This window comes from Arthrobotrys flagrans (assembly GCF_004000055.1).
Source record: "Arthrobotrys flagrans strain CBS H-5679 chromosome Unknown unitig_9, whole genome shotgun sequence".
NCBI lineage: Eukaryota > Fungi > Ascomycota > Orbiliomycetes > Orbiliales > Orbiliaceae > Arthrobotrys > Arthrobotrys flagrans.
In genome coordinates this window covers 256,994-277,365 of record NW_027137551.1, presented here as the reverse complement: position 1 = coordinate 277,365, position 20,372 = coordinate 256,994, and the positions used below count along the sequence as shown (strand labels likewise).

The 20,372-nt window shown below is 44.2% G+C and overlaps 2 protein-coding genes across 2 annotated transcripts; one reads left to right on the top strand and one right to left on the bottom strand.

Moving 5' to 3' along the window:
* Positions 1 to 1,641: 1,641 nt before the first annotated feature.
* DFL_005461 (uncharacterized protein) lies at positions 1,642 to 2,098 on the bottom strand (the record flags this gene model as incomplete). Its single annotated transcript, XM_067634725.1, has 2 exons — positions 1,642 to 1,778; positions 1,840 to 2,098. The coding sequence occupies 2 exons, from the start codon at positions 2,096 to 2,098 to the stop codon at positions 1,642 to 1,644; spliced, it is 396 nt and encodes a 131-aa protein (XP_067489226.1).
* Positions 2,099 to 4,890: 2,792 nt separating this feature from the next.
* DFL_005460 (uncharacterized protein) lies at positions 4,891 to 12,067 on the top strand (the record flags this gene model as incomplete). The annotated part of the gene is made up of 10 exons (XM_067634724.1): positions 4,891 to 7,352; positions 7,465 to 7,586; positions 7,655 to 9,157; positions 9,554 to 9,628; positions 9,938 to 10,313; positions 10,517 to 10,882; positions 10,961 to 11,457; positions 11,575 to 11,598; positions 11,681 to 11,754; positions 11,849 to 12,067. The coding sequence occupies 10 exons, from the start codon at positions 4,891 to 4,893 to the stop codon at positions 12,065 to 12,067; spliced, it is 5,718 nt and encodes a 1,905-aa protein (XP_067489225.1).
* Positions 12,068 to 20,372: the final 8,305 nt, after the last annotated feature.

Sequence of the window (20,372 nt, the reverse complement as noted above, 5' to 3'; positions counted from 1 at the left end):
TATGTGGCGACTAAGTTGAACGTCATTAAAATTACTGCTTTCGTTTGTTTCTTCTTTCATTTGTTTCTCGTTCCTTTGGTTTTCTAGTACGTATACTCCAACCTTTGATGCTACTGAGTCTAATGTCGGAAAGTAATGTCTATTGTGGGATCCACAGTTATCTCTCGCAATAATGATGTCCGGTGTTTGGTTCTTTTTTACCTGGTATCCTTCTGTTTCTATATCGTTTTTCTTAGCGTCTGCAGCTACTGTCTTGACGTTTTACCTTACCAATAACTCTTCTGTCGACTATAATTTCCCGGGTTTTTTTCTCTTTAATCCCTTTTTAATGAACAAAACATTTATTTTATTTTATTTTTTGTCTTATTACCCTTCATTTTCTTACTTTTCTTCCATTCTCTTAGTACATAATTTGATCCGTATACTTTATTTCATCTTTCCTGTATCTAAGTAACCAAGCCCTTTTTTTGACTATTGAATCAATTTATTATTTTAATCATATCATGCATGGAATTTAGACATTTTGGTTTGGATAAAAAAAAAAAAAAATTTTTTTTTTCTATCAGTACACCTAATAACCCCCGTAACCCACATCAGGAAAAAAACATTTTTCCATCCTGCCATCCTAGCAGGGGGGTTTCCATCGCGGTTTTTTCTGCTATGTGATTGGTTCAAGAAAAACCACAACAAAAATAAGCGAATTTTAAACCAATTATATAGCTTAAAAATACTGAGATGGCACAGGATGGAGCGCGATGGAAACTCCCCTGCTAGGATGGCAGGATGGAAACATGTTTTTTTCCTGATGCAGATAAATAATTCAAAAACGCCGAAACTCAAGTACTCCGGTGTATACGAAAAGTACAATATACTATATAAATAATAAAAAATAATAAAAAATAATAAAAAATAATAAAAAATAATAAAAAATAATAAAAAATAATAAAAAATAATAAAAAATAATAATAATAAAAAATAATAAAAATAATAAAAAATAATAAAAAATAATAAAAATAATAAAAAATAATAAAAAATAATAAAAATAATAAAAATTTGAAGAAGAAGGGTACGAAACAAGGGAACGGGAGGGAAGACAAGTAAGGAAAACGAATGCTGATGTGAATTGACGAAAATACAATGCGATTGCTCCAATACGCCATCCCATCTATAACTTAACTCCGTTGGATGAACCATAAAACCTCCATATATAAGAAGAAGGAGCAGAAAGAAAGACCTCCATGTAGGACAAAAGGACAGTGCCAACAAAAAAAAGGAGAAAAGCAAACGAGATGTTGGAAGAAGAACCCCCCAAAAAATTTTTTGAAAAAATTGAAAAAATGAAAAAGATTGATTTCATTGAGGATCGAACTCAAGACCTCGACCGTGTTAAGGTCGCGTGATAACCAACTACACCATGAAACCATGCGAAGATATAGCTAGGAGAGTATATATAAATCGTTTGAGAATTGGAAGCAGGTAGACGGTTTGTTGTTGTGCTGTGAGATCGAGATGTGATATGATGTGTAGACGGAGATCCCAACGCTAGCAGGGTCTTGAGACCAATGGAGATCGTGGGAAAACTTTCTCGCTTGTTGCCTGTTCAACACAAAATATGCAACAAAGGGTCGTGAAAGTTGTCCGTTAAGCATCATATCCAAGACAGAGATGATCGTGTAGTCTCGAGGACGGTAACGTTGTTTCGCAGCTAGGATCGTCCCGAGGAGCCATCTGCCGAGCCACGGTGGGCGACGGTGGAATAGCCCTGGCTTTGAGGTGTCCTATCTATCTCTTTGTTAGTAACTTCTTTCATAAAGGCAGTATAATTCATGGGAAACATACTGGCTTGACGCGGCAAGCCTGTGAAACCAGAACCGCCATAGATTTGAGGATTGTGTCGGGACTGCTGGGTAGTCTGGACGACATCTCTGAGCTCTTGCCAGTTGATATCAGTGCTATTGTTGCCGGCTCTAGAAGCATTGGGTTGATAGGCCCCTCCACTAGGTTCGAGGTCTAGTGATTCGGTATCTTGCTGCTGAGAGCGAGAGCTGGTCTGTCGGTGGGACTGGGAATTTGGAGGAATATAGACGGGTGCAGTCATCTTTTTATCCGCTGTGTTGTAATGTTGGGATACCGACCAAAAGGGCAGTTTTCTTGAATGTTCAGCAGGATCCGTTTAGGATCGGTTTATTCGTAGCAGGGTCTTATAGTGCAGGAATGAAGGGATGATCTTGCGTAGTTATTTAGAAAGGGCTCAACTAAAGTAATATTTGGTACTGACAAAATAATACCAAAAAATAGGAAATGGTCTGGTTGGTTTGGAGATTTTATCTGGAGATTTGAAGTTTATTTATATTTCGAGTGAAACTAAGTAGAACGGTGAAATCAGAGAGTGCGGTACACTAGGTATTTATCTTCTTCTTCGAATCTATGACGGAGGTAGACTTGAATATCTTCCAACTACACCGTTCTCATGAACTAAGTGGGCTTGACGACGAGGAATTGCGCCTCAATAGCACAAGAGGAAGGTAAGGTAAATGAAAAGGCGAAATAGGGAGTTTTTTTTTTTTTTTTTTTTTGCTAGCAAAGCTATATTTTGCTCTCGCCTCGTTCCAGTTCGGCCCAAATAAAAATTTAGGACAGGTTCTGTTGGGGTTTATATCTAAGTTGAAGGTAAAGCTACGGTGCTATGGTTTTTTGCTTCGCCACGCTCCACTAGGTGCTATAGCTAGCTACAGCATGACAGTTCGATAGCTAGATAGCATCTATTTCGTCTTAGTGATAGCTAAACTCGTAATCAAGTAAGTTGTAGTTAAACAAAACCCCTTTACGTTTCGCGCACACACACCAGGCCTGCAGGTCGGGCGGATTTTGAATTTTGGGTTGCGACCGTGCTGTGAAAAGCCGACTGGGGTTTGTGAGAGTCAGGTGGCATTACGTTGAGCTCCCGCTCAGAAAACCTACCCTGAAATGAAGATAATTAGTTGCTAGAAACTCTATAAACTAACCAAAAAGAAAGAATAAAGAAAGAAAGAAAGAGAAAGAAGGAGGGAGTGAGGATGGATTTCGGGGCTTGGATGGATTCGCGCAATCGATGCCGGCCGGCTCTAATATTTATTCGGCTTTGCATCTCAGTCTACACCGACGCGATCCTACTGCCACAGCATACGACTCAGAAAGTTTTCTACGCGGCGCTTGCCTTCCGTTATGCCTCGGGCTTAGGATGCTGAATCTCCACGAATTGCTATCGTGATATCGAAGTCATACCGAAGAAGGATAGATCCTTAGATGGTAGTAACCAGCGGAGTCGTTGCTCGGCCTCAGTTTTCGAAATTTTTCTATCGAATGCTGGACACTTAGTCATAGTGGATGGGAAAACCCAAGAAGAAATGATACCACCCCACACCCTCCTTTTCCCTCTTTTTTTTTTTTTTTTCCTGTCTTTCTTTAGGCCTCCTTATTTTCTTCTTCTTATCTTCTAAACAAGAAGAATAAAAAGAAGGCGGGAGAAGAGAGAAAGAAAGTCGAACGGTTGTCTCGGAAAGCGGTGTGCTGCGCGTAGCATTCGAAGCTGCGATCAAACCTCAGTTTTCAGGTTATCGTCGGAAGTTGTGACTCTTAAGTTCTTCAAGGACAAAAAAATACAGCTTTTGATAATCGAGGGTTGCAGGTTGTTGGCTTCAAGCTTCACCAAGCTTCGCAAATCGGAACCGTAAGATACAAACATTGAAATAGTGCTGGAAAATCGGATGTATGGGAGGCGCCTCGGCCAATCAACGGAGATATTGTTAAATTGTCGTATTCGAATCCAGAGTTTAGGAACCATTGAAATCTGTTTTTGTGAATTTGGAAAGTTCATTTATTAATACCTTTTCCACGGAATTTTATTATCTCGGTCGAGCCGAAAATACCCCGCTAGTTCGGAAGCATGTACATGACCACGTTTGACCACACGAACGCACACTGCTATGGCATCTGAACCCTCGCCATGCAGGTCAAGGAAGATAGCTGAGCAGTTCTTGCTGCCCAATCCATGCCAAGGTTTCTGGGCTTTGCTCTTGCTATGAAAATCAGGCAAGAAGGCAAGGATCGGCAACATTACAGACAAGCATCAGAAAGAGCAAAACCGTCGTCGCCAGCTGGTCTTTGGACAGGGATGCTGATGCCGATGCAGATTCGATAGCAGAATCATAATCCCTTCAGCTCAGTATATTAAAGTCCCAGCATGCTTGCTACGCGACGGCCGGAATCTTGGGCTCGTCTTTATGCACTCGCATGGGCAAATCCCAGCGCGACGAACTGGACAAGCCAGCTCCATTCTCCCCTTGTCAGACATCAACGAGAACCTGAAAATCCACAGGATATTCGAAATCTAAATTCCTGGGCGGAGAATGATAAAATTACCCCAGATCAGAGCTCACCAACCGGTTTCAAGGCCCCCCCTTCGCGCTGGTGCATGACGAATTCGAACGCGAAGGTCACCACATGCCCCTGAACATATATATATCTGTGCGTTTGCCTGCCCGGTTCTCAGCTAGAAGCAGCTCGAGACGACATCATTCCAAGGCTGAACAAAATTATCTTCGTATAGTTATAGACAGCAGCGCACCCTTCAACCTATTTCTTTTGTTTGAGAAAACGTTTAGAATCTTCGCCGAAAAACATCCTGATCCTGATCGAAAAACCGTCTAGGAGTGAGCTGCTCCAATCTTCCACCATAGATTTCCCACTTCGCCGCGACGCCACAAATTCATATCGAAATGCGCCGTTTGGTCCGTGATACAAGTCCTCTCGATCTCGTGGTCTCATTTCCAGGTCCTCTCGCTCTAGTTCTTAAATAAGCCCACACGGGTGTTCTCTTGTTAACCAGAACTGATTAATTATAACCCCGCAATGTTCGCGATTATACCTTTCAAGGCTTTGGGGCGTGGTATTCTTAGTCGTTTTGAACGTTTCCCCAAAAGGCGAAAGCGATGTCATGAGTCCTCTTTGAACCTTCTCCCCTTCCGGCGGAAATGTTTCCCCCAGCTTCAAACCAGTTCGGCTTCATCCTCAGAGGATGACGTATCTGCAGGGTCCCTCCCGGTTGTAAATAAACACTTTCCTACCTCCAGCAGCACTGAAAAGGTTGTACTTGAGCTTAAGGATATCGATCCTATTGATACAACTGGAATCTACTACCTCACTAGCCATGATGTCGGTATCGCATCGGTATCGCTTTCGAAAAAAATCGAAAGCTGGCTTGCAGAAACACTTCCGCCCGACTCATGCCTCGACGAGAAGCGGGCCTTCGTAGCTCAAGATAACCTAGAAACCCTTTTCGACAGTGCACTCGTTCTTTATGAGGCAGGAAGACGACTCATCGGCGAAAATGCAAACCGTAATTACATGTCCAGCGAGGATATCAAAGACGCCATCGCCGCATCGATGTGCCGGACAGGAAATCCTGAGTTTCGAGAGACATTGCTTCAAAACTTTCTTGGAGGTTCTCACACCCAATCCCTAGCCACTGGATACGTACCTCGCGATGAAATACAGCCAGGCGTTCCCGATCCGCCGTCACCATCGCCCGCCTTGAGCGCGCAACACATGGGGTTCCGGCCGGGCGTTCGCGCTAGTGGTACTGTTACACAAACCCCAGAACGGCAGCCCGTCGATATAACTCAACCCGCGCGTCAACCTTCACAAGTGAAAGAAATATGCGTCACGGATGAAAAAATATTTTCTCCACAGTTCGATGCAGGAACCATTCCGAGGTACTCTGCCTATGAAGCCATTATCGCGCAAAATGATGGCAGAGGGCCGGAATCCATTCTTTCAGGCGAGCTTGGAGGGTACTCGGAACAAACGGCCTTCCAGGCACAGATACCCGCTGTACCCGCGCCCGAGGCCCATGAAAATTCAATGTCAGAACCCCATACGGTGTATACAGAAACCGTGAGCTTCGGATCCATGGCTACAAATCCCCAAGACCTAGGCCCAAACTTCGAAGAAAAGGAAATCCATGGCGGCATCCACGTTGAAACTCCACGTGCACAACTCAAATATATTTCAGCAAATGAGGAAGTGCTGGATATCCCTAGAGCTGGATATATGCCCAATTCGGCTGCCCAAATTCAGACTCAGATATCTGCTGTTTCTGTCTCTGAGTTTGAATTCACTGCCCACCAGACTGGCGGATATATATCCGATTGGCCCCCGAGAGATTCGGAAAGAGTTCGTGTTCCATTGCCTACCGAGTCAACAACACCATCTTCACCAGAATATGAAGGCACGCAGTTACACGATGCTATAAAGCGAGATGATTTGCCTACCGTGCTCTACCTATTGGAGAAAGGTTTTGATATCTTCAAAGAAAATGTACACACGACCATCGCTCGAATTCCTGCCAATGCTATTGCCTGCTGCGTCAAGTACCGAAGGAAAGATGTTCTTTCATGCTTCATTGACCACGATATCAAGTGCTACCCAATCGCAATATGGGAAACACTGCGATATGGTGACGATGAATTGCGTGAGTTCATCACTACAAAGTACGAAGAACGGAAGCGCCAGTTGGATCCTCCTAAGCCGTTTCCGTATCAGGATCAGTTTGTGCAACTCGGGCTCTGTGGGGGCGAATCCCTTGGGCAATGCCTCGAGACTAACCTCCAAACGCCACTACCCAAAACCCCCACCCGAGCTATCACGTATAGTAGCTCGACACTAGAGCAGTGGTGGGAAGTTTTCGACAGCAACACCATAGGTGCTCCTAACCCTTATACAGGAGGCAGTGCTTTGTCTCAATCAGAGTTCGACGTCGAAGAATCTCAGGAGGGCTACCATAACGGCTCCAACATTCTCAATAGTCAGGAAGAAACGGAAGGGAATCAGGAGGAAGAATACCTAGATGAAGAGGAAAGTGAATATGAAGAGGAACAGGAACAGGAAGAGGGAGGAGGATATCAAGGGTATGGGTATCAAAGGTATGAAGAGGAAGAAGAATATGAAGAACAAGAGGAAGAAGAGACCGACGACTACAACAGTGGTGACTGGGATGGCAGCGACGTTGAAAGGTCAGGCGAGTGCGTAGATGGGGGTAAAGGCACTGGCACGACTAGTAATGGCCATTTGATGGGTGGATCCGGATCTAGGACTGGTTCCAGTCAGCAAACAAATCGAGCTACCAGCAAACGTTCTCACTCTCAAAGAGGAAATGATAACGGCGACGACGGGAATCAAAACGGACCTCCAACCAAGAAACCCCACAATTGCGATAGCGATGATGCGAGCTTTAGATGCCCTTTTTACAAAATTAACCCGGCTCGTTACCCAAATTGTAGCCGTAAGGCGAGAAAAAACCTGAGTGGCATGAAGTGAGTGCAGCAGTCTACTCTTACCTTCATGGAACTTCTACACGCTCACAAAAACGCTCTTTTCTATTAACACTACGGGCAATTGTGTTAACACTTTCCCTTCTCCTTATAGGGAACATTTAAAGAGAAACCATTTTGGAAATGATGCCCCCGGTGGTTTGTATAGTAAAAAAATCCGGACTAAGGAAGATCTGCTCGAGTTCTGCACGCCATATGCATTGGGACAAAGTGATAGTACGTTACCCGAATCGCGGCTGCACGGGGATTTAATATAGAGACTCGCACTAATTGGTATATATTAGATCCAGAGATTCCATCTTCCACACGACCTATGCCCTCGATACCTAGTCCTTTGCCTTCCGACAGGGCTCCCACCGAGACACCAGAGATCAATTTGCAAGACTATGCTGATTTCAATCAATTTTTAAATTCATACCCTTACCCCACAAGTCTTCCAGTTTCTAGTATAGCTGCGTCAAACATAACCCCCAATGCCATGCAAGGAAACCAATACATTAGCAACAATATCTGGACTACACCAACTCCTAGCCAGGGAAGTATTATGGCTGGCAGTCACAATGCTACGACTGCCCAATATAATTATAACCCTTTCGGGCATCAGTCGTTACCGTATACATCCCAAACGCAGTCCGTCTTTCCAGCATCAGGTCCCAGTACACAAGCGCAGGGTTTTCCTATAACATCTGCGCAGAGCTTCGAAAACATTACCGCAGGGGCTTCCCATACTCGTGTACAGCAAAATATATCGCACGCTGCATCTATATATGGGCGAGGGCAACCAGTCCACATTCCAATGAAACACAATCTTATTGAAAACGACTTCCGTACCGGAAACGCGCCAGCGTTTGGAGAGAACTCGCCTCAAAATACCTTGGCATGGGGGCCGGCGATACGGCCTCCAACGATGAACACCTCCCATAAACCACCAGGGCCAACGGGACCAAAATCTCTTTCTTCACCTTTCCAACCTCAAAGTACACGGCGCCGTGTTCAAGCAGATAGCCAGCCCAGCGTATACCAGGATCCGATGACAGACCCAAACAAAGCTCTTCCCTTTGCGAAGTCTAGGCACAAGGCCACGACAGATCCTGATTTACAATATGGTCTCGACTACATACATCGTCCCGCTTCCCCTCATGAGACCGCTTCCCAAAAAGACGGAAATATATTACCGCCGCCGCCACCGCCGCCACAACCACCACAGCCAATACCTTCTTCTTGTTCTTCATCTTCTACTACTTCTGCTCCCTGCTTCCCGTCGGTTGAATATATAACTGCAGCCATCAAACAGAGTTCTCAGGAAACAAATCAAACAGTTCTTTCATCTCTGAGGCCTGGCTTTGAGCCCGGCAAAATAAATCTGGCGCAAAAGACAGAATCAACAGCAAGATCAGGGTCGCCCTCACACTTGTCAATGAGACGTGAAACCTCCACTACGATTACCCAATTATCAGACGTAGACGCGATGGCCGCCACACCTCAACCCTCGAACCCACCCATCAGCCCACCCAATTCAAGACCATCTGGAAGTAAAAAGTACACAATCAAGATTAGACTAAACCCGCCACAGGACGAACCCGAGCGCAAAGAGTGGCAGGAACTTTTTGTTAATGATGTCGATGACGTGAGACGGAATTTCGATCGTTGGATGTCGGAAACCTTCCAACCTTTCGAGATCCAGTTTTCATGGGATAAATGGGACCTACAGCACCCCAAAACCAAAGAACTAGTGTGTAATATGAGACAACTTATCTCAGAACTCTCTGAGACTCAGTGGGGTGCCTGTGAGAAAACTACTACATGGTTTCATCTACTTCCAAAGGGGGGGGAGACAGCGTAGGCCTAAACAGCAAAACTAGTCCTCAAGCTCGGTGTAGGACCATGTCTACCACGTTCTGTTGTCTGGATTTCATTTTCGCACTGTTCATTTCCTATCACGCTTAGTATTGTTTTCCAAATCGGTTCAATTCCAGATGCCCTGTGATATCGTATGATCTTTTGACGCATCCCTCAGCATTTGAACGGGTTTTAGATTTCCTTGGTCACAAACTCAATCTCCGCTCCATTCCTGCCGACACGTATGTATTAGCGAAATTTCAAATCTAATGGAATAAAAATATACAACCCCCCAAAAATCTAGAATTTGCGGGAAGCAGCCGATAATTTTTGAGAAAGACTAGTGAGGTTTGGTGAGCAGACGGTCCGAGCCGGATTAGTTTACGTAACGCTTCACATCCGTGTCGGTGTCGAACAGGGTTAGTTGATAATAAGGCCTTCTGGGAATCATATTGCTTTATCCGTAGGCAGAGATAATAATGCCTCGATCGGAAAAAAAAAAAAAAAAAAAAAAAAAAAAAAAAATCTCGAATGTGATGATATAACACTATTCCGTATGACCCATTTGCACGTTTTGTTGCCTTCTGTCTCAGGGTGAGCTCATTGAAAAGGAAAATTTTTAAATTAAGCTTCCATCGGTTGTGCCTGCGCTTGTTCACATTAATGGAAACATATCGGACCAAAAAAATCCCATGAGCTCGGAACTTTTAAAAGATATCTGGGACCAGCCGGTGCTGAACACTATCCGAGTTCCGAATTCTACGCTGTTAAGGTTCGTTATTTGAACCTTTATTCCAACATCGCCCATCAACTACAAGCTGCACGGAAGAGCCGCATCAGCATTGACGAATCGGTCCCCTTGCAGCCGCAGAAACCTGTCAACTGGGATACTGCTTGCGTCGCTGCCCAGCGAATCGAAATCATGGACCCGTACTCAACATTTGTTGGGCCGTCCGAAGCCAACCTCCAGGCTGCTTGCATTTCTGGTCGGTTAAGGACGGAGAAACTTCAGTCAGGTTCGCAGGAATTAGAATCAGGCCGCAAAGCTTGTGGTATTACAGATCTCCGAGGATGGAGGCGAGTCGTTCTGCATTTCACACCCTCGTAAGTTCCAGAAACAACACACAAAATGCAACAATTCTAGTCCCAAAACAACTCATCCGCTAGACGCTTCTAGTCTCGTACCTAGAGACGTACTAATTGCAGACCTAAAGAGAGTTGGATAGTTGGATAATTGAGCAATTGAAAAAAATATTGTGCTTGAATTGAGGGAATATCAAGGACGACGCTGATATTGGAGTGTATAGATGGTTCGCAATAACCATGGGCACAGGCATTGTTTCTATTCTTCTTTATGATCTCCCATTCAACGCTCCTTGGATTCGATATATCGCCATCGTCCTCTTCTGTCTCAATATAGTCCTCTTCCTCTCATTTTCTCTCATATCGGTTCTGAGGTATACGATGTTTCCGGGTTTGTGGGGGTTCATGATACAGCATCCAGTTCAATCGTTGTTTATCGGAACTTTCCCAATGGGGCTCTGTACAATCATCAATATGATCATATTGGTTTGTCTGCCTTGGGGTGAGGGTATGCTTACTCTAGCCTGGGTACTTTGGTGGATTGATGTTGCAATATCTTGTGCATGTTGCATGTACATGCCATTCGTGATGTAGGTCCCTTTTTCCTATCCTCGTTATGACGATAAGCCCGTGAGTATCGAACCCTACTGACGAATATACTTTTCTAGAATGCACATTCATGAAGCCAAGTTGGGTACTATGACTGCCGCCTGGCTTCTGCCGATTGTATCGCCTATCGTCGCTGCAGCATCTGGTGCCTTGGTCGCTGGGCCAATGACACAGAACTACCCCTCACATGCTCTCTGGACACTCATAACCTCATACGTCCTCTGGGGTTGTGGTGTTCCTCTGGCTATGGTGGTCTTGGTCATGTACTTTCAAAGACTCGCTTTACATCATCTTCCGACTCCAGAGGTTATAGTTTCGGTTTTCCTCCCTCTTGGGCCTTTAGGATCTGGCGCGTTCGGGATCATGAAGCTCGGAGAAGTCGCAAACGTTTTGTTACCGATCTCTGGGACTTTGCCCGCAGTGAAAGATGCTATGGCTGGTGGAATTTTGTACATCTTGGGATTCGCGGTCGCTTTGGTGATGTGGGGATTTGCTCTCGTTTGGCTTTTCTTCGCCGTTGCAAGTATTACGAGAACAAGATTTCCGTTCAATATGGGTAAGTCTGAAATCGATCCAGCTACTCCGCTTCATGGTCTTCAAAGAATAAACAGCAAAATGGTCACGATAAGAAGGATCCAACATGCTGATATCTATATATATTTTTTCCTGATAGGCTTTTGGGGGTTTGTCTTCCCAGGTAAGAGTCACACTCGTTCGCCGATGCGCGATAGTCCACCTCATTCGACGCTAAGCACCCATACTAACTAGGAATCTCATAGGTGGCGTCTTCGTCCTCGCTACAAACCAGATTTCTAAAGAACTGCCCAGCGGATTTTTCAAAGTACTCACCATGGTAGGAAATTTTCTTCCTTCACACACAGGAACAATGCGCCTAGTTTTTTACTTTCTAAGACATGTCACTAACGAGGTTTCGCTCGTAAATCTAGGTATTCACAATGATTATCCTTCTCCTTTGGATATTCGTCTCAGTCCGGACAATCGAAAAGACGCTCACTGGGAAACTCATCTTCTCGCCTTGCGTTCAACAATACCAAGAGAACATAATGACAATGAGGTGTGTTAGTGATAATAATATCCCCGGCCCGAGCGTCAACGGTTGTGGAAGTTCCACAAGCCAGGAGGAGAGGACATGTACAGGAATGTGATTGCTCCAGGGGACTCACTAACCGCCTTTGTAATATCATCGTTGCTTTCCGTTGTTTACATGCATCATTGCATAGAATATTCTTTTTTTTTCGCTCGCACTCTATATATCGTAATTTAATAATTGCTTCGTTTGCATGTGTAATCATTAATATGATAGATTACCCACAACTTGCAGTCTGAAATAAAGGAGTAACATTACATTCGTCAGGGTAATCTACACTTGCTAGACATGAGTGGAGAATATATAACATACGTGGGCCCATAAGGCGATACGATTACGGGGCTGCAACTGTCTACGTCCCGACTAGGGAGTACCAAATTCCATGTTCAACAACAATTAGGGACTTTCGAATTCCTGTAACTAGGATAGGTGTATGTGTTATTCCGTCTGCAAAAAATCTGCAACGCTCGTCCCACCTACGCGGGTTAATTCGATGTTCTGGTTAGATGGAGATTTGATTGGTTCGTTAATAGGTATCTTACTATCGAAAAGACAAGGAACTAAGAGACGTAATATGTGATCTCCACTAATACTTCCGGAATATATAATGATACCAACGAAAGCAGTGACAAAACAAACCAGGGTCGATAGGATCGGTTCAATGAGGATCTTCGGGTTTATTTAGACCCTGAAAAGGGTTTCTCTGGGTGGAAATCTACTGTTTTTTTTTTTTTCTTCGGAATGAGCAAAGTTCTTTTTCCCACTCTCACCAGTCCGTTTCGGCAATTGAAGTAAACCCAACTACCGGCTAGTGTCGACTTACCACACCATGGTGTCGGTATTACTCTTCTCTCTCTCTATTCTTCTTTTCCTGTTCCAAAGGCTCCATTTCTCTCTCATAAACGCCATCAATACCTTAAGAGCTTGAGTTGGAACGGATATATATGTTTCCTTGTCCTAGTAGGAATATCATTTGGAAACTTGGCGGTATTGCATGATATACAGAATTAAAACTTGCAACTTGACCTACTAGATACGTAAATGGTATGGAACGATTGAGTGCTAGTACAAACGTACCCCGCATCGAATTAGTCTATTAAAACTTGGTTTCCTTTCATATTTACCTTTATGTTCCGAAAGGATTCACCTTTCTCGTACCTAAACTCCCCGAAGATCCGCTCTTCAGTATATCGACTCAACCCCTCAAATACAAAACATTCCAGATAACGTGGCGCTCTGGTAGACGAAGGAATGCGGGATCTTCCTTTCTGTAAAAACAAGTATCACCTGAATCCACCCCTTTGAATCCACAAAAAAAACCATGCGATTCGGTTCGAAATAAGCGCAGACTAAAACGGTATATGTCGAATTAGAGGTATGCACACCGGCATGGCAAGAGCCTCAGACCTTGCATACAAGCACAGGCCCCATACAGACTACATACGTGGTACCGACAAGGCAGAGTTACATATACATACAACTAATAGACCGCCTTGACTTTCTAGCCTACCCCTGTGCGGCCGTTAACTAACAAACTCCTTGAGGGCTTCTTTTCTTTTTACAGAAAGCAAGTTATGTGTCAAGTTAGGCAAGGAAGAAGGGGATATCGGAAGGGAGGAAGGGAGGAAGGGAAGGATATTGGAAGGGACTTCCGCATGGTTGACATTTCGAAACCATTCTCCCAACAGTAATTCGTCCAATCATAGAGTGAAGTCGCGGGTAAATGAGTACGTCGGAAAGGGGTTATTGGAGATACTTTTATGAGCCGTCTAGGGGTACCGTCCCAGTATCTTCATCCATGCTAGGAGATCAGAGTGGCTTTCTTCAAGGGGGTGGGGCGCCAAACCGGTTCATTGATACCGGGTCATGAGGAGGATACCGTGGCCTGGGATACCGGTCAAACCTGGTCCCATACCCAGACGTCACAAATGATGGAGTACCAAGCCTCAGAGCCCTAATGTTAGCACCCATAGCCATCTAGATGGAACTTGGCTGCATTGCACAGCATGGTAGATCATAGATCTACGGCACTATCGACTGCTGATTCTAAAAGAAATCCCACATATGTACATATACACCCAGCAATCCTAAGATAGAAAGGTTGAAGGGGACATAGAACTAACGGAACAAATCAACAGAATTCAAGAACGGATACTCTTATGATAACACTAGAAACAAGCGTCAAGTAGGCAGCACCATTCTATAGCACACTTTTCTAGGAATATCGAATGAAACCAGTAGATCAGCTTGACTCAAGCTTCTGTGCCTCGTTCAAGAGATTTGGGACCAATCAGGTTCGCTAGCAAGGTTCACTGACAGATGCCAGATGCCGCTTCTGCTGACATGTGGGGAGCAAGGAAAAATTCGCAAAGGACGGTCCTCCGCATACGTGTACACCGTGCCAAACGAATCGCGAGAAAATGCGGCTGTGACGGTCTCAGAGCCCGAGCCTGGTGGGTGAGGATTCTTCAAAGAATTCCAATATAGAAACCACCTGTATCTATGTACATATATTTAGCTAGCTTTGAAAGAATATTTTTAAATTAAGACTCGCGTAGCCACGATTTGATTTAGATGTGTATTTTAAGCTTATTCGAGGGACACGGCTCTATAGGCGTGTTCCGCTGATAGGGATACTATCCTAGAGTCAGCCGAAAACGTTTAAACGTGATTCAGTTTTCTTATGTCCGGGGTCTCTTACTGATCAAAAAATTGGAATAAGCCTTACAGGAAAGGAGACACCACCGATACTAACTTCGAACTTCAAGTTTCAACCCATAATTATCATACATCCAGGGAAAACCCTAGATCTCCCCGACCGTTAATGCCCAGTGCATGCGGTGGCGCACCGTTGGAAGTATAGTACAGAAGATGAGTTAATCGGACGATATATTCATAAGTACATTTATCCGCAAATACGAGGGAAATCTCGTGATACTTGAGCTACTACCCGTCCCGAAGAATTTAACAATGGTATCGCTGATTACGGCGACTCCGAATGTAGTATGCAATTCCTGGGGTTGACCTGTTGTAAGCTTTTTGTGTTGGCTTTGTAAGGGGCCCTACAGCTCGGTCGCCTGAACCGAGCGAATCACAAGGGCTCCAGGATGCTTCTGTATCATGAAATCTTCAGTTTTCGAGTTCATTCTTTCTTGAAAAAAAGATTTGCAGTAGAGATAGTAGCTACGGGTAGCTACTAGTGCTGTACGATAATTTATTTCTATTTTTTTCCTTTCCGTTGCCTATCGCAGCAGGACTGCAGTTCAGCCTTACGGCTGACATGATATTCAACCTCGCCTGTCAGTCAATAGCATATTGCGTCGTGGCGTGTCTGCAAGCAGCTAGAGTAGGATAAGGATATGCCTTTCGAGCCTTCAGCTCGTCCGAATTTAGTCAACTAGTATCAGTGCTTTGCTTAAATTGGGTTCTAATAGCTCCACTTAGGGACGCTATCCAATCTCCATAAGAATCCTCCAGATACCTATTCGTATGTGGGCGTGGCATAAAAAGGACCCAAGGTTAGACAGTGGGGTAGACTGGGTACTTGCCGGCCCAAAACTCATGATGATTCAAAAACGAATTGATCGTAAGATTATGATTCCGTATGTGTACTATCACTATAGCCGGCAGAATTGTTCCAATTAGTCATAGAAGTAGGCTCTGTGAAAGAAAAGGCGTGGAGAACTAACTGGGGTGTGCGTAATCTATGTAGAAGCTAGAATCATTAATGACCTCATTGCTAACTAAGAATTAACTATTCCGATACCATTTCTATTGCTTCACATTCTGTCATACCACTGCACTATGCGACATGGATATGTTAACTTGATATATTCTAGTTAACCCGTTCCCGATCATGAACATTCGCCTCTTCGTAGATGGATCTCTTAGTGGTTGCCACCTTTCCGGTGGTTTTCAATTCAGCCTTACAGCCCTGCATGCATCTTGATGAGGAAATGAACGTCTCCACCCCAAGACGCTATCACCGAACCGAGGTAGGTCAAATCAAAAAGCTTAACTTTCGGGCTAGCTCTGCTCGAGCTTCTAAACGAAGCTTGCTGGTATCGAGACTGTTACGATGTCCATAATTGATACCGATTCTAAGACATCGCTGGTGCTTTCTCAGCTGCCGAATCATTCCCGAATACGTACTAAACCCACATGAGAATTGTGGCACGTCCATGCAGAAAAAAAGAGGAAAATATGCCCCGAAAGTCTCACAGTGAGGGAATAACAAGATAGGATGCGCGATAGGATGCATAGTTACGTCCCGTGCTTCGAAAAATGGTGATCGGTAGTACAAGCTACAAGCTCAATCCAGCCGCCAGCCGTCGGACCTTGCTATTTTGCCTTCAGCCCTATGAGATAGTCCTGCATCTTGGTTCGTTTTATTCGTCTGTATTTGTCGATACGATCGGTAAGGGAAATGCTTGGGAGATTTAACGAAACCTTTAGAGGAAGGTTGTTTCGACATTCGCCGCTCGCTCCGATGATTCTTCTCGTGTAAAAACTTAAACCTCATGCATGTACGTGTCAGCATCGTCGACATGAAACTAACACCTAGAGCAAGTTTCTGCAGAGACGATCGTAAGGTTCTTGATCGTCTAGTTTTACTTTGAGGAATCATTCTCACGGGCTGAGCAAAGTTCCGCAAGGTTATTTCTTGAATACGAGAAAATGTGAAGGGGGATGTTCCCAGTCGATCTATTACAACTAAGTGGCTGGACAAACATATCCTTGCCTTTTTGGAAGTTTCGACAAACAGCATTTGAAGCACGTGGGTCTCCCTATGATGCTTTAACCGTAGTACAACACAATGAGCCTTATGACACCAGCTCCAAAATAGATAATGATATCCCCATTTCTTGGAGTTTAAGTAAAGCCTTCGCACCTTCGGATTCAAATTGAAGTTAGCGTACCCGTCGAGTCCGAGGAGTTCCGCTGCCGCAATTCGGGAGGAGCGAGGTCTCGAGAGTATGTCACGAACTCTTTCCGGGATCTATAACAATGATCCCGCAGCTAGAGAACCGGAGAACTTCTCAAGAGAATCTTGTACCAGGTACTTCTGATTTGAAGCTTCGTTTGAGGTCTGATAAGGGAAGATATTTGAAGTTCGGCATTGTCATCTCCTTAACATAAGACAATCGTTACCTGACGAAGTGCAGCCTTATAGGACCCGAATATACTCTGTAACCTTGCTGTTCACGGGCAAGTAGGGATTTTCATCAAATTCCTGAGAAAAAGACAAGCCTGGGCTCATAGACTCTTTTTTTTTTTTTTTTTTTTTGAGGCTGCAATATAATTCTCAGGTTAGTTATTGGCTGCCTTTCAGATGTAACGCTCCATTCGGAGAATGCAACCGTTGGTTTACTGGGAAAAGGTGGTCGTCAGCTTGTCGGCTTAGGCCAGCTTGGTTGGAACCAGAATGCAGATGCGGCCCCTCTCCACAAACTCGCTAACTGAACCGATAATGCGGCGGTGAGCTATCGGGCCCACTTTTTATTTCGCAATGTTTCCTTGGCATTCTCGAGCAGAATGTATGGACGATTCCAGCGACAGGATCACCGACGCTTGTGTGGGGAGGTTTGGATGCAGTTATACCGCGATTCCTTAAGCTGCTGCAGAGCGAAATAGGCAGCCATTAGTAGGAGCGCACGAGTCTTTTTTTTTTTTGTGATTCCTCAATCAAAAGAAATCCAGAATTTCGAAGATACACTGAACGCATCCAAACATGTTTCGTTGATATGTGTGAACTTCATGAGGGTTTTGGAGGGCAGCAAGACGCTGTTACGACCAGGATATATCCGGGAACTCCGCCCGTTATCGATATGCTCATGATGTGGCATCGTGATGCTAGTCGTTATCGTCGTTCACGTCATATGCGGCCGAGTGAGAAAAAAAAAAGTGACCCGGAATGCCATTGACCAATAATCGAATATCACGAAATGCAATGCAAGTGAGGTATATGAAGGCTTTGAAGGAGCTCGTGGGCGAAGCTTATGAACTCCACGCAGGTCGTGGTGCCGGTCGCTGAATTATGCACATTCTCATGGGCTTATATTTTTCACGAGAAATAACCGGATCTCATGCGAAACGATTCTGAGAGCTAGAAGCCGAGCATCTCCTGTACGCAGCAGCTCTACTGAAGGAGCTCGAAAATAACAAGTAACAGGGAGCTTGAATGTTGACGCGGGACTTCAAAGCTTACGATCGCGTAAGAGCCCTTCAAACCCGAGATATGCGTTCCAGGGTCTTGTACATGAGCATGCCATCTTTAACACAGAGGAAGCTGTCGAGATACATAATACATCAGCATTCTGCTTAGTTTTATCTTTTTTGCCTTCGTGTCACAGCAGATCAAACGCTTACTTATCCCTTTGCAAGCAAGCAGATTTCCAGACGGACTCGCGCACGGACACGAGCTGCATATTGAGGGCTGGGGAACAAAAGAGCCCCACAACCGACACATTTTCCAGGTACGATTCGATTCTCGCAGCATCCCATAGACAACACACAGACTATCCACATACCGGTCTTTGTGGGTCGGAAGATACAAGGGGGCTTAATAGAACCCTGGTAGAACTGTTGTTTTCTCCACCATCTTCCGGCCTTATGGTAAGGTTTGGGTGCCTCTGCTGCGTGTTTGCTTGCATAAAGCCTGAGCGCAAGTAGTGAGCAGTGAAAGGTTTCAATCTTCGAGATTCTGAGATGTGCACACACATAAAATTCATCGATTCATTCTTCAAAGATTCTCCTATCGTCTTCACGTAGCCGGAGTTGTTTCTACATTGAGGGGATGATGTAATTCAGCCAAAAAAGTTACTCCGAGAGAACTATCACCTAAGAATTTCTTGGGCGGTCTGAAATTGTCAACGAGTTAAGCCTGATGATACGGAGTATCAGAAAGTAGACTAACATAGGGAATCCCACGCGCCCACGTAGAAAACTAAGCCTGCTCCACAAACGTTACTAAGATCAATAAGTTATTAGACGGCGTATTTTAGAAGCATCATTGAAGATGCTCTGTTTGCAAAATAATAATAATAATAACAATAAAGACTCCTTGGGCGACGGCCTAATTGATTTCCGCAAGAGTGGTCTAGTATCGGCCTTTGCTTATGTCAAGCCCTCAGAAAACCCGTATTATATAAGACCGGAGATTGCAACAAAGTCCACGGGTCAACGGCCGATATTTATTCCCCCAAGTCATGAATCGTGAAGGCCATGTTTCGCAAATTTGAGTATGGGTATCCTTCTTGCGGATCGGATGGGTCCGTTAGTCAGTTAGTCAGCGTAGATGAGTTCTCTAAATTGCGGTGATCGTGACTGTGGAAAAAGGGCCCCACTTTCTTGATGTTTTATAATTTTGCGATATGCGGTCTAGCAAATTGTTGATTGATACCCAGACGTCCAAGCGGCTGTGCCGAAAAGCTTCGAAAGGGAGCTAGAATATTCTCGTGCGCGACGATGTCATCAAGTTACGTGTATATCCGCAATATATATATACTGGACTTTTTAACTAAATTTGGAAAACTATTGTGGGTCTAAAAATGTGGCCGAATAGGATGGTTGGATCTGAAAGGTTGCTTCATGGGTATGTTGCATAAGACTTGAATGTTCTTGTCGGTGGTTCGGAATTTAGCTAGCTGCATGAAGCCTATGTCGTATGTATGTAGGTACTTTAGGCACGGTACATAACTTGGGACGGAGTCGGGTAGATTGAATGGACTACATACGGTTACTCATCAGAGTATCTCTTTGCTGCCGTCTTAGTAGGAATTCCTCAGTGTGGTACTTTGATGATTAGTCATGAAAAACTCCGAAAAAGGTAGTTTACAGCACAGTTTTGAAATTTGCTAGAGTTTTTTTTTGTTAAGTTCAAGTTGGCGCATTGTCTTGCGACCAATCTTTTATTCATCTCAATAGGTATCTAGATACAGGAGGTAGCGGCGTTTGATAGTACAGAGGGAGGAAGGAATAAAACAGGAAGACATAAAATGTAGTTAATAATGACAAATGGAAAACTTCCAGAAAGCCGAACCCAAAAAAAACCAAGCAAAAGTTGTAGAATGAAAAAGGTATCTTTGGAGAAGCGAAGGTAGAATGAAGGTATCACAAAATGACAGCGAATGTAAACGGTGACATACACCAATGGTTGAACGAGTGACCAGCCTTTGAAAAGGGGGATGAAATGAAGACGACATACTCATAACAAAGGAAAGCTTTTTATAACCATCAAGCCCATGATTCGCCAAATGAAAGCAGTTAAAAAAAAAAACAGATAAGCAAATAACTCCAGCGCAAGATGCAAAGCCCAGGTATTAAGAACAGTTTATTGGATTATTGCAATATGGTAAAGAAAT